Raw genomic sequence first — 14,499 nt, 5'->3', positions numbered from 1 at the left:
AGCCCATTCACCCGTCACTCAGCTCCTTGGGTATCACCCAGTACCCACACACTTCTAACCACTGAAACAGAGCCACCCAAATGGGGATGTGTCAGACGGCTTCCGGCAGGGGGAGGGCGCTGGCACATTAAGACCCCTCCAATCCCTGCCCCAAACTGGACCTTTGTTCCAATCCCTGCTAGGAAGGGCTAAGTGGGGGTTTGAACCCATAAGAAGAAGATGTGGGGAGCAACTCCTGAGAGACAGCGTGGAGCAGAAGAAACACATGGTCAGGAGATTGCCCCGGCCCCACGCCAGGCCCCTAGGTGACCTCATGCTCACCCTCTGAGCCTGTCTTCCCGTCTATAAAATAAGTTTGGCGCCCAGCACTGGAGTTGTGGAGCACCCCTACTTTGAGAGGCTCATGGAGTCTGTGATCCAGAAAAGTGCATGTACCCACAAACCCATGTCACAAGGTCCACAGACGCTAACTCCCTAAAACTCTCCACCAGGAACTTTAGGAAGTCCCTAAAGTTAGGGAGAGTTGGTGAATTCTAAGGATACCTTAGTGCTCAAGTCTGAGTGTCTCCTCCAGAAAACAATCTAACTCCGTCAGTAACATGCTCACGTGCCCCTTTCTTCTTGCTGGAGCAGATTCATTCATGCAACACATTTATTAAGCTCCCACAGAGGGCTGGCCACTGTTCCAGACCAAGCACACAACATGTGCACAGAGACAAAACACTGGAGAACGTGCAATTCGGTGGGACAAGTACACTACCATCTCAGTAATCTAAGCCTTTCTCTGGGTTGTTCATCCCCAGCACCTGCTCTCTGGAGGTAGTAACATGAGATGACAAAGGCACACATACCTTACAGGTAGCACAGGTGTAATTTCACAAAGAGAACCAACTAATTCTGCCCCGTGCAACCTTCTAAATACTTCTGCTTTTGAAAACTTGTTCAAGGAAAGGAAGGTCAAATTTCCCTAACCCTAACATTAACAGGATATATATTTTTAAACCCTCTTTCTTTTCATCTGTTCCTCCCTTCTCCTCTTTCTTCCCCCTTCGCCTCTCCCTCCTCCCTCCCTCTCCCCGTTCCTCCTCCTCTCCTCTCTCTCTTCTCCTCTCCTGTCCTGTCTTCTAGAACGTTGATAGAGCTGTGGCCCCACGAAAATCAGTGTTGGAACCTTTCTGAGAACGGGAGGCAGCCTTAACGTCACTGCACAGGAGGGTATGTTGAGCACCCAGAGAAGAAGCCAACGGTCAGCAGAGCACGGGAGAGAGGCCCATTCGGGGAAGGCTATGGATATGAAACCGGACAGCTGCAAATGGAGTGAAACGCATGCACAGCTTCTCCTGCAGCCCTCCTAGCTGTGCACAGCCTCTGCTGGAGTAGGGCAGGCTTTCAAATACATAGAGAGCAATTTCTCTGATCACCATCAGCATCCCCGCACCCACCCCTAACGAACAAGGCTGCATGAAATGAAAAGAACCTCCTTCCTACCAACAAGAACCTTGGATGACCCTAAAATACTGGACAAGGGTCGTCTTGTAATCTCAGCTGTAAGAATTCACACCACTAAAGGCCGTTTACTCCGTTTCGACAATATCAGTAGTTGGGTTTGCATTCACGGACAAAGTGCATCTGGGATTAAGATCCAAACCTAAAAGGTGCCAATAAATAGACAATAGTGGACAATGGCTGCTATTCACGAAGCAGCTTATTTTGCTATTTTTTCCTTAGACTCCACTGCAAAACAAAGGCAGATTTGTATTTGCAGAACATTCTTATAGCAACTGGAAGAAATTATCCCTTAACGAAGCTGTTGGAAAAATCAACTGCAAGAATAGCAGCCGGCCTTTCCTATTGCCATCAAAAGATCTTTGCTATTCAAAGAATCTGTTTTAAAAAGCCCAGAAGAGATGCCCTATTTAAAAACAAGGCAGCTCGCTGCGCTACAACAAAGGCGGAAGCATCAGAGGGAGAAACAGCAGCTTCATACAAGAGAAGAAACTTTTGAAAATTCCTAAAATAGGCAAAAGAAAATTGAGGCATGACTGGAAGGCGGTAATCTGATCAAAAATATTGTGACTGGTATAAGATGCACAGTAAGGTCCATTTTCTTAGAGGTTAGGTGCAAATTTCATGAAATAACACTTAAAGTCCAAGGCACTTGAGTCTTGATTCCTCATTGTGGGGAGCCAACGTAAGACATGATTCCTTTCTCCCCTTCACTAAAATGAACTTGCCCTTGCCATTAATATTTTATTGCTGATGTCTGAAATGTAATTCAGTTGCTTGGCCACGCCCCCTCTCCTCCATCTCTCCTACTGGTGTATTCCAGGCCTGCTCCAATGACGTGTCCTACAGCACTGGGTGCCCCACCTGAACTCACTGTCAGAGAGCAGCCCTGGCATCTTCGGAGCAGAGGACAATCTAAAGGTGTGTGCTGGCAAGGAGGAGCCCATGGCCCACGTGCACCCATCACTCACGAAGACATGTGAGAGCTTTCCTTCCCTCCCTCCACTGCCCGTCATCACAATATAATCAACTTTCACCTCCCCTCCCCCTATTACCCTGCAATGCCCACTCTGTGCTGTGACACCGCCCTCTTCACCTGTCCTCTGGATTACTGCAAACACCTCCAAGAAAATGACTGTCCAAGTAACAAGTTCGCACTCCCTCCAACCCCTGAAGGTTCAAGTCCATGTCTCTAGCTCGGCCTGCAGGAACTCCAAGGCCTGGCCCCCTCCCACCTCTCTAGCTTCATTCAGTTTCTTCCAGTGCTGCCATGCTGCTGTGGCTCCTGCTTTTCTGCCCTGGCTCCCCTCTCTGCCATGCCCTTCTCACAGGTGAAATACCGTTCAAGGGCACTGGCTAGAAGGATGAGTAGGAGCTGAAATCTAGCTGACACTCTGCTCACCAAGCCACACACCTGCGGGGCTGTGTCTACCCAGATGGGCTCCCTTTTCTAATTTTCCCAGAAGCTCTTCCTGGTTAAGTGGTGGTCCTATCCCTAGACACTTATCACATCATATGTTAATTGCCCATGTGTTCATCTCCCCTCCTGCCTCTTGTCAGGCAAGTGGTCTTTGACACTCTCTCCCCAACCTGATGCCCAGCAGAATGCCTAGAATGTGTAGACTCCCATAAATAAGTGTTCACTGAACTCACTTGTTGAATGGGAGGGAAGAGCAGGGACATTGGCAGAGGGGAACCCTAGGAGCCTGTCTTGTTAAGATGCTCTGGGGAGCCCAAAAGCTATCCTAGCTCCTCCCAATCAGGGGGAAGAGCCAAGGGGCTGGGCTTGGGAGGAATTCAACTGTTCTCACACTCACGGAGACCAAAATGGCTTCCTTTAGAGATAAATAAGGGATGTGATTTCGTGGACCCTGGGGATGTAACAACCAAAGGTAAATGATGCAGTCACACCGAGTCACACAGGAGTCAGCAGGGGCTGCACAGGAGGCACAGACACTCAAGGATGTGAGCAGAACCCGCAGCACATTCGCTGAGAACACTGAGCCAAACCTTAGGCTGGGGGGAAGGAAAGGCGCCACTTCACAGACTTGCCACCTGATTAGAAAGCCGAGGAGAGAGGGGAGAATAGGGAAACACCCATCTGATCTATGAGAACAAAACTTCCAGAAGGCAGTGGGGATAGAAATGATACCCAGCCAGATGGTGAGGACTCTGCATCTCCCTGGTCTGGATCCAGTTGGCTGGGAGGGGCCCTTATCTTCCGGAGCCACAGGTGCCGCCCCCAAGTGGCTGGGGGCTGATGTGAGGAGGACAGTATAAGGGTGGCAGGAAGGGAGAATATTTTTTAGCCTTCAAATATATTCCAGCTTCGGGGAATTGTTCCTCCAGGTAAATGTGTATAGGTGGGAGGAAGTGTCCTATGAGGGCATGGCCCCAAACTCCAGACACAGATTGGGAAGGCTTCGTGGAGAAAGGGCTCAATGTGGCCCAGGAAAAGACAGGGCAAAGGTAGGGATGTCCGCTGAGCCCCAGTCAGGGGGAATGAGGACAGGAGCAGTGGGAGCAGGGCCCTGGGCTTACTGATTCTAGATCCACCGACAATGACCACCAGAACCAATGCCACACTACTCTTGATAGCCACATGCGCCACTCCCAGCCCTAACTCCAAATCTGGAAAACCACGCCAGCAGCAGACTATTTTGGAAGCAGGTCAGATTGGTGGAGCTGGGGAGATAAGAAGAGGTATCCATGGTGAGGGTGTGGCTGCAGAGTTACTGGAGGGGAAAGTCAGGTTACTGAAGTTGGAAGCAAGAAAGGAAAAGAAGGTGAAGCCAGGAAAGTCCCGGGCTTCTGTTCTGGAAGATCTCTGAAAATGTAGGGGAGCTTGGAACAAAATGCTAAATGGAACTTTCAAAGATGAGTCACTTGCGATTCTGCAGGCAGGGTAGGAGGGCTCCCCTCCCTAGGGGTTTGCATCAGGACATCTGTAAGCAGAGGGGGGACTGCATATTTAAATAGCTCCCTCAGTGCACCAGCTATTCACCCAAACAGAAGCTACAAAAAGGAAAGCTTAACAGCTCCTTGGAGTTGAAAGGCTACCCAGATACAAAGTGCACATGGCAGGAGAGAGGCATTAGCCTTAAAGATAGGTGAAGAGCACCGAAGCGTTTATTCAACATGCATTTCCGTCATGCCAGGCCTTCATGATGAACAGAGGAACATGATCTGGGCCACGCCTGGAACTGGCCGTGCCAGGGGTTGCAGCTGTATAATCACAATGATAGCGTGCTCTTCAGCCTTCCCGGTCAGACAGAATCAAAGCAGGACTTCTGGGGAATCGAGTCATCAAAGTGAGTGTGGTTTCAGACTACCCCCAGCATCGCACCAACAATGTTATGCAGTTAGTCATCCAACATTTGGTGCAGAAACACCTTCAGTGTCCTGAAAATGACTAAGTAATCGTCAGGCGTTAATTGAAAGTTGTCCCTTAAATGGACTAGGGACACTGGCAGACTGAATTTAAAGGAACTAAATATCACCCACAAGAGCCCACAAAGCAATACACCCCCACCTGAGCCAGTCTCCACTACTCTGCCGATACCACCAGTGAAACTGTTGAAGAACCAGCATTTCAAAATCCAAAGTACTGAAGAATTCTCTACAGGGCAGCCAGTCCCCCAGGGCATCGTAAGATTTCTTTGTTTCAGATTGAATACACAATTTTAGTCTAGTTCCCACTTTTCATATATTATGAGCAAATGAGTAAGGAGAATGAATTATTCTGTTACGCTTCACTAACAAAGATGTAAGAATTTATAAAGAAGGTGCTACTTATGAAATAATTTTAAGAAGAACAGCTGACTGCTGCCTTGGTCATTTGGGCCTCTGTTACTCATCTGTAAAATAGGAATAATAATGATAATATTTGTCTCACATGTTGACGCAAAGATAAAATATGTCTGTACTGAGTCTAGTCCAGACCTCAGAACATACTTAATACCCAATTAATATGAGATAATTCTGCTATTAAGTCTAACATTTGTTATTACCATAAATAAATACTACTAGTTGAGCATAAATTTGCCTTGGTATTGCCAGATGTAGGTTTAAAATCTCTGGTTCCTAATGACTAAATCCTAGCCTGCTACACTTAGAACAGCTTTGTTCTGGACACACATTGTAATGACTATCTTAAGGAAAACTTGCTTCTTTCTCAGGACCTGGTATGAGGACATAATTTGTTTCCAAAAGCAAGCTAAGCCAGTTTCCCAGCTATGGCTTTTACCTGTGACCCAGTGTTGCTCTGAGCCAACTTCGGGGCTGGCCTTGGCGCCCAGTAAGTCCCCTGAGGGCAGAATGTTCGGTCAGGAGCCCTGGGCAGGCGCAGGGAGCGGGGTTGACCAGAAAGCCAACCCAAACTTGTGCCAGTTAAGGAAGGCAGGCTCACACCCCTCTATGTAAGATGGCCCGTGGGGTCTTCTGAGGTCCCAAGGGCCGCTATGAGAAGGATTTTTTTTAAAGGAGCAAAGTGAACAAGTGGAGAGACGGCGGTGTTTGCCTGCTCCACCCCCCCCCCCCCCGCGCATGGTAGAGTAGGGAGACCCCTGAGCTGAACTGGGGGGAAAGGCCTGAAGGAGGGTCCCTGGAGGGGACAGGCTGCAGCCAATGGTGGCCTATGATCCTCTCTCCGACCCTAAAAGCAGCAGGCAGCAATGCTGAAATGCAACAGCAGAGATGTCCCAGGCCATGCAAGAGGGCAACCTACCCAGCAGCTGCTCTCAGTTACTAAGATACGGAGATGCTTTGTACCAGTTTTCATAACCCTCTGCCCCGAGGCCCCCACTGCCTCCCCACCACTCTAGCTGCCATGATCCCTCCTCCAGTGCTGCCTCGCCTTCCCCACGATGCAGCAAGCACAGGGTTAACATGTGTCATCGAAGGGGGTCTGAGCTGGTTGTGAATGTTGTAAAGATCCCTGACAGAGGGGGACCCTCAACCCCAAATAGGAGTTCATTGATCTGCACCATCTCCAGCAGGTAGAGGCAGAGTCCCTAGGGGAGGGGTGGGCAAACTTTTTGACTCGAGGGCCACAATGGGTTCTTAAACTGGACCAGAGGGACGGAACAAAAGCATGGATGGAGTGTTTGTGTGAACTAATATAAATTCAAAGGAAACATCATTACATAAAAGGGTACGGTCTTTTTTTTTAGTTTTATTCATTTCAAACGGGCCGGATCCGGCCCTCGGGCCGTAGTTTGCCCACGGCTGCCCTAAGGGAATGGGCTACAGGTGGGCTTTGGAGCTGAGGTCAGGCCACCTGGGTTAAAGATGCTGCCTCTGTGACCTTGGCGTTCACCTGACCTCCCAGCCACTATTTTCTTCCAAAACCCAGGGCCCTCTTGCCTCAACCATCCACCCCATCCTTTATTTCCACCCACATCCGCTAAGATGCAAACACTGACTCCCAAGTGACAGCTCTGATTAAACTCCTGGGTTGCTGTCTCTGACCAGAGCAAAGGCGAAACAGCAGAGAGCTCCCCACAATGCAGCACCAGCCTGGGGACTGTGAGACACTGAAGCCAGCCTTTCCCAACCCGCTCACCCACACCCTGCCCCCATTTGAGTACTGTGACCTGCTCACCCACACCCTGCCCCCATTTGAGGACTGTAGGCCCTCTTTCTTTCACTGACCTCAAACTAGGACAACCTCCCACTTCAACAGAGAAAGCCCCTAAAGTCTGAGGTTCGGACATGAAAAACTTCTACTTTTACTTATTTGTCCTCTTTTTTTATATTGAAAAATAACTCGCCATCTACCATTAAGTTGTTAGAAATTCAACCAAGAATATGTACTTCTACAGCCAGTTAAGTCGGAGTGGAGAGTAAGTCAGAATGGAGCACAAAGATAATGCTTGACAACCCTCCCTCCATCTGACAGGTATGCGTGTACCGACACACAGGCATTCCCTCCTCTGGAGGGAATCTTTAAGAAAGACCTTGCCAGAGCTGTTAGGAACTATTAACAGCCTACTACGACCGCTACTTTGTACAGCTGCATTGAAGCTACGAGGTTAAGCTAGATCTTTAAAAAGTCCGTCTCTCGGGTTTTTTAATGTCAGCTACCTGTTACAGATACACCTGTTAAAGATATCGGAGACACTGTGTAGCTGTGCTAGGGTTAAGTGATTACTGAAACCCAAAGGGAGACATAATCACACCACACCATGTCCCCTAGGAGACAAGAGGCCTAGGAAGAAGCAGGTAAAATGTCCATGGATCAGAAACTATTCATTCGTCACTAGGCCAGTTGGTTACCACAGATAATTTCTTTCCCTGCACAACACAAACAAGAAGGGTTGTCCCTGTTTCATACAAGAGAAGAGCAGCAGGAGACCAGCTGTCGTATTATGTACAGTCGCAAGTCCTGTTTCTCATAGCAAGACAGTCCTGGGTGGGTAAATATAAAAGCAACTGAGCTGGCAAGACACCAGAGGAAATACCCGGAACCCTTCCTTCCAAGTAAAGGCCTGACACCTTCTAAGGCTCACAACCAAACAGGAAAAGAGAACAAAGGTTACTAAATATAAATACAATTTTGATTTTCTTATCTGATGAGGTGGTTTTCTGTAAGTGTTGGGCTTGATGTTACAGACATGCCTGTACCACAGGAAAGCAACTCCAGTACAAAAACGAAAGTCAAGTGGAATTTTTGAAAACCGCCATACGGTAGACTCCCTAGCCTCGTTGTCACAATGAACATAAGGTATGAATCTCAACCTTGCTAGCATGGCTGAGCCTAATGTTCAAGGGGCAGGTGAAGCAGATGATGGAGCGAGTGGCCCCACAGGTGACACCACATGAAGCGAGAGGAGAGAGGCAGGTATGAAGGTATCTGAGCAGCAGGGGAAGACTTACTTGGGAGACCCGGCGGGTTTCCAGTACCTACAGAAGAGGTACTGCCCATCAGCGTTGACCAAATGAGGGAGGTCCTGGTACGGAACGTTTTGCGGGGTCCGCCTGGGAGAACTTTCCTCCGGCATTCTGAAAGGATCTCCAAGTCCTTGGAAGAAAGGAGGACACATTCCAAAGTCAGAAACATGGCAAAAGCAGAGAACTAGGGGAGAAAAGCCTTGTCCGTAACATTTTTTTTTAAAAAAGCAGTTTTTAAAAACTCCATTTCAAAGATTTAAAAAAAAAAAAGCCATACATCTCTTGCAATCTCTCCAACACTGAAAAGCCCCATTTGTTCTTAAGAAAAGCTGACTTATTTTTTAAGTGCCTCATTACAGCTCCCTCCCCCCACACCCCCTCCCTTCCCATCTGTGTTTATTTTAAATCATTTCAGGAAACTTCGTCTTAAAGACTATTTTAGCTATAATCAAGTGGAAATTATAGTTAGCTCTGTGGGAATAAAGAACCAGCTGCAGGAAGACCCAGCCCTCTTCAAATTTCCCAGGAAGTTTCAAGGGGGGCACAGTAAGGAGGTGATGGCGCTCCCTTTAATTCCTCCTGCCTGAAATTCCAAAGATGCCGGCTGGACGAACCTGTTTCCATCATGTCCTGGTTTGGGCATTCCACCGCCACGACAGCCTGGAGAATTAGAGCCGGGCAGAGGAGGGCCGGGCAGATAAGGGCTGTTCCCTCATCGCCGAGGTCAGAGCGCGGCATCCAGCAGCTGGGGCCCCGTCCGCTCCCCCGCGCCCTGCCCCTAAATCCTGCCTTTCGCCTTTCGGGGTGCTGAGCGCGGCAGCCTGCTTCCAGCTCTCACTGACAAGTTCTCCAAGGCTCCCCTCCCTTCCCAGGGCGGGGAGCAGGAGCCGGCGATCCTCCACTACTAGTTCGTGTCATCACTTTTCCTAAAGAAAGCGCCGAATGGGGCTGGGGAAGGGAGGGGCTGGGAGCCCAGCACCCACTGCCCGAGAACCTGGGGGACGCTCTGCGCACACCGAGGCGGCTCGCACACGCACGAATGCGGGTCCCCGAGGAAAGTCACCCCGCGGCTCCTGGCAAACTTTGCTTCCTGCCGGCCTCCGACAGCCCAGGGAATGGAGCCCGGCAGCTGTCACGGCAAATGCCACGGGGAAACCTGGCCACTGCGCCCGCGTCTCGGCGCGGTCGGCGGAGCTGGGAAGATGGAGTTGCTGCGGACAAGTTGGTTTGGGGGCTGGTGCGAGGCGCGGGGAGGGCGCGCGCCCGCACACACTGACACGCGCGCGCACAGCGGTGCACACACACGCGCGCTCAGGAGGGTGCGGGAGCCCACGCCCAGCCGGCCAGGGACCCCGACGCTGTTCCCCACCCCTGGTGACGGCACCGGCAGGCTGGGCGGGGACCAGGAGGCAGTTACCGGGGCTCGAGCGCCGCCGTCGCGTTCCCGAGCGCTGCGGGTCCTAGTCTGCCGCGGGCCAGGGTCGGGCGGGCTGGGTGGCTCAGCTCCGGGCGACGGGGTGCGGCGTGTGAGCCGCCACTTTATCCCCGGGCCGCTCGCGGTGGGGGCGGCCCGCGGTGGGTGGGGACGAGGGAGATGACGGGAGGCGCGCGGGGAGGCGGCGCCCAGGGCCCACGTGTGCCTGGCCTGCCTGCCGGGAGGAGCGGGGGCGCATTCGTGGACTCGGCCACGCGCTCCTCGCGCCTGCCTCGTGGGCTTCGGCGCCCCAGGGTAGCCGCGGGGGGACTGTCACGGGGCCCTGAACAGAACTAGACTCTCCAGAGGTGAGACTCTGGAGGACACGCCACACCCATGCGGGCATACACACCAGGCGGACCCACAGGCCCGCACACATAGCGACACAAGTACACCACACACACAGATAACACACCTGCAGGTGCACACAGACCCACACACAGAGACCACAAGTATAGGCATAGACAACACACTGAAACACAGATACACACACTAACGTGCACTGGGACACATATCAAATGCACACAGATGCACCTCACGCATGCATGCACACAGACCTCCCCACAGATAAACAAACGTATACACTATACACATACAGACACAGAACTCACCACACACACACAACACATACACACTCAATACCCAAGGAAAGACACATGACCTCTGCAGAGACGCACAAACCCACATAGATACACATAGAGGGGAACATGGACCCAGAGAGACAGATAGAAACAACCCACACAGATACACAGAGACACACATAGGCATACACACATGTCATCCACATAAGGGCAGACACACTCATGTCACACGCACACAGAGTCACACACAGACACACAAATAAAAGCGGGGGGGGGGGGGGTGTTGGCGGTGCACAGATCCCCAGGAAGTAGGACAAAGATAGACTAGTGCAGGCCTTCCCCCTCCACCCCCATCCACAGCAACTCTCCCCTGCCCCAGGAGTCAGACCCCCCAAACCCCCCCAAAAAATCTCCGGTGCATCTACACAGGCCAGGGGAAGGTCTGTAAGCTGCCCAGGACTGCTGGCAATGTGGGTTGAGAGGGTACACAAAGGAGCACTGGACTTAGGTTGATCTTTTCACCTGAAACTCAGGAGTGACACTACCTATGTCCCCAAGAAGTGTCACACGTCCCTTGCTCACACTGACCTCAGCAGGCGTTGTATCCTTCCTTCTTCCACAAAAACACTTTACACCATAGCAGTGTTGAAAAGAACTGTCCTTCCGAAACTGGCCAGATGCTGTCTCAATATCACACTGTGTGGGGAGGACCAGGCTTAGAGCCTGCGATCTCACTTAAGAAATAAAGCAATAGCTTTTGAAAAGCAGCCTAGAACATTTCAGGCATTATTTCTTCAAGTACTTTTTTAGCCCCACCATCTTTTTCCTTCTCCCTTTGCACTCTAATGATATGAATATTGGTTCTTTCACTATAGTCCCGTAGGTCCCTGAGGCTTTGTTCAAATTTTTCTCAGTATATTTTCTCTCTGTTGTCCAAATTGTGTAATTTCTACTGTCCTATCATCCAGTTTACTGATTCTTTCCTCTGTCCCCATCATTCTGCCTTTGAACCCATCCAGTGAACTTTCAATTCAGTTGTATTTTTCAGTTCTAAAGTTTCCATTTGGGTCATCTTTAGCTTTTCTATTCCTTGCCTGAGACTTCCTATTTTTCCTTAGTTTCCAACATGTTCATAATTGCTCATTGAAGCATTTTTATCATGGCTGCTTTAAAATCTCTGTTCTTTCTGTTGGCATCTATTCATTTTTTTAATTCAATTTTAGATCTCCCTGGTTCTTGGTAAGAGGTGTGATTTTCTGTTGAAATCTGGACATTTTTGTGTTGTGGGACTCCAGATCTTATTTAAACCTCCTGCTTTAGCTGGCCTCTGCTGCTCCAGGCCTGGAGTTGGGGGACAGAAAGGAAGGGCTGCCTCATTGCTTCCAGGTGGAGGTAGAAGCCTAAATCTCCCATTCAACCTATGTGGGTGTGGGCCATATGATGCTGACTAGTGTAGAAAGGGTAATATCTGAAAGCTTTCTGTCTTATTCAGCTTTCCCTCTCCTGGTACTTCGGCTGGAAAGAGTGGGCTTTTGTTGGGCATTGTCTGTTCTGGCATTTCTGGGTTGCTGGCTTCTTCAGCTTCAAGTCTGGAATATATGAGGCAAAACAAAACCCAGGGAACTCACCACCACGTCATTTCTTGGGTCCGAAGGTCTCAGACTGGTCTGCCTTCTCTCTCTAACTTTCAGAGTCTCCTTACGTTTGTTTTATATATAATGTCCAGGGCTGTTAGCTGTACTTAGCAAGAGTAGTAAGGACAAGCACATCCCCTCTGCCCTTGCAGATGCAGGAGTTTGGCTATGTACTTCAGTGGTCCCTGCCGGCCTGGGGACCCGTACTGACCTCAGTCCCAGTTCCTCTAGTCAGGATTACTCTAGGCATGGTGATCTGCAATAAAAGTGCTGGTGGGCAGGATCCGTCCCTACCACCCAGGATGAAAAGACAGGATGGCAATTCAAGCAAAAGTGGCATCTTTCAGCCCTCCACAAGTGTTCTTGTGCGGCCTTCCAGAGATGCTCTGAGGTTTGAGAATAGATCATGCTCAGATACTGGTGAGTAAGGTAACCATGAGTTTCTATCAACAATTTTAGCGTTGTTGTGGGAAAGAAGGAGAGCTTGGAAATGGAGATGATATTTAAAGTGAACGACAGAGAAGAAGCAAGATTTTGCACATCAAACTCGGGGGAAAAGAAAATTGAGCCAAAATACCTAAGACTCAAAAATATGCTCCACCAACTAGCTATATAACTTTCCAGAGAGTCACTGTACCTGGCTGACCTGCCTCCTTTCCTGACACAGGGGAATATAAACACACACACCCCTCCCTCCCCCCAGACCTTGGCCAAGATCAGTTGAGAACATGTCTATGGGGCACCCACCACACACCTGGGGGACAGTCAGCTCGCACTAAGGGTGGCAGCTTGGTGGCCATGATGTCAAATCTGACCCAAGAAAAAGTACTTTTTGTCTGATAAAATTTTAATGTGAAATTTAAAAATTGGTGATTTTGCATGCACATCCAGATTCCTGGCTTTTTTTGAACTGCAGAGGGATATGGTCATTCAGTGCCATGGTATGGACCCTGTTGAGCTTGAGGTGCCTGTAGAGGAGGATGAGTTCGTGGGTCTAGAACCAAAGAGAGAGGTCAGGCTGGAGACATAGGAGTTGGCCCAGAAATGGTTCTTTCACCCGTGAGAGAGGGTACCCTCACCCTAGGAGAGTGGGCAGGTAGAGGTGTGACTTGGCCACCTGTATATTGCATCTGGCCAGCAAAAGGTTTAAATTGGCCTACAAACGCTTTCAAAATATTTGAATTAGTAGCCTACATTTAAAAATCAGGACATCTCACGTAACAGTGCTGTTTCTGAATTTCCTCTAAATGGACATTGGCAATGAGGGGCCACCTTTGTGCCTGGCGTTGGTCTGCGTTGTGGCTGGGTGGAGGCTGCCCCCTTCAGGAGGTATCTGCAACTGCTCATCTGCCCACCCCTCTGCTGAGCTCACTCCAGAAAAGCTAATCTTTGTGTTTTCTGGTCTGTTTTACTGGGTTGGAACATGAAGGAAGGAAAGTAGGTTTTAACGGTGGTGGACAGGGTGTAATTCTAGACTTTTTGAGGTCTCTGGGGCATCCAACTAGAGACATGGCAGGCCGTAGCATGTGCAATGTGAGACTAAGGATGGAGATGAATGTTGGGAAGTAATGGGTGATTGATGTCATGAGAATGAATTAGATTGCCCAGGACGTGTGAACTGGAGGGAGAAATGGCCTATGAGAGATCTTTGTGAGGACAATGGGAAGCAGGAAAAGGAGGGGGGTGAGTTTTCAAAGGTGATAGACACAGGAGGAGATGTGGAAGGTGTGATTTCACGAATCCAAAGGCACAGCATGTTGTAAGACAAAGGATTAACAAAGTCTAATGCTGTCCAGAAGCCAAACCACAGGACTAAAATGTGTCCAATAGATTTAATAAGAAGGAGGTCATTTGTGACCTTGGGGAGAACCCAGTTCATGGATTAATCAGGGCAGAAGACAACCTGCTCTGAGTTATAAAGTGAATGGAAAATGAGTGGCAACAGCAAATATAGAGACCCCTTCAAGACATTTTCTGTGAAGAGGAGACAGTAGAGCACAGTGGTGAAGTCTATGGATTTTGCAACCAGACAGCTTCATTCAAGTCCTGGCTCTGCTGACTGTAACTCCACGATCTTGGGCAGTTGATGTACCCTCTTTATGCCTCTATAGCGCAGGTGAATTACTTAGCTCAGTGCCTGGCACATGGTAGGTAGGATGCAATAAAGTTTCACCGTTATTAAAGTAATGTACACATGTGTTCAAAATTCCAATGAGAGCTAATAAGTTAACAGTGAATTGTGAGTCTCCTTCCAAATCTGTGCCCTGGTTCCTGTCCACAGAGGGAACCAGCCCTGCGGGTTGTGGCCTTCCAGAGGTGCTCTGAGGCTGGAGGAGGTGGATCATGCTGGGAACACATGTGAGGAGGATGGGAGGAAGTAAGATGCAAGGGCATCAGAGGGGAGTGAGAGTAG

General features: G+C 49.7%; 1 protein-coding gene across 3 annotated transcripts in view; it reads right to left on the bottom strand.

The window, feature by feature from the left end:
* MGLL (monoglyceride lipase) overlaps positions 1-9,970 on the bottom strand; it is a 104,520-nt gene extending 94,550 nt beyond the window's left edge. Inside the window, exons 1-2 of one of the 3 annotated variants that reach the window (XM_036321424.1) lie at positions 9,815-9,970; positions 8,383-8,527 (exon numbers count right to left, since the gene is read on the bottom strand). In XM_036321424.1, the coding sequence (XP_036177317.1) occupies positions 8,383-8,507 (125 nt within the window). In that variant the 5' untranslated portion in view covers positions 8,508-8,527; positions 9,815-9,970. Of the gene's footprint in view, positions 1-8,382; positions 8,528-9,011; positions 9,694-9,814 lie in introns of those variants that run through there. The other 2 variants (XM_036321423.1, XM_036321422.1) reach the window with 2 other exon arrangements.
* Between the last annotated feature and the right edge of the window lie 4,529 nt (positions 9,971-14,499).

The sequence above is a fragment of the Myotis myotis genome, unplaced genomic scaffold (assembly GCF_014108235.1).
Source record: "Myotis myotis isolate mMyoMyo1 unplaced genomic scaffold, mMyoMyo1.p scaffold_m19_p_9, whole genome shotgun sequence".
Lineage (NCBI taxonomy): Eukaryota > Metazoa > Chordata > Mammalia > Chiroptera > Vespertilionidae > Myotis > Myotis myotis.
This window is presented reverse-complemented; position numbering and strand designations above follow the sequence as displayed.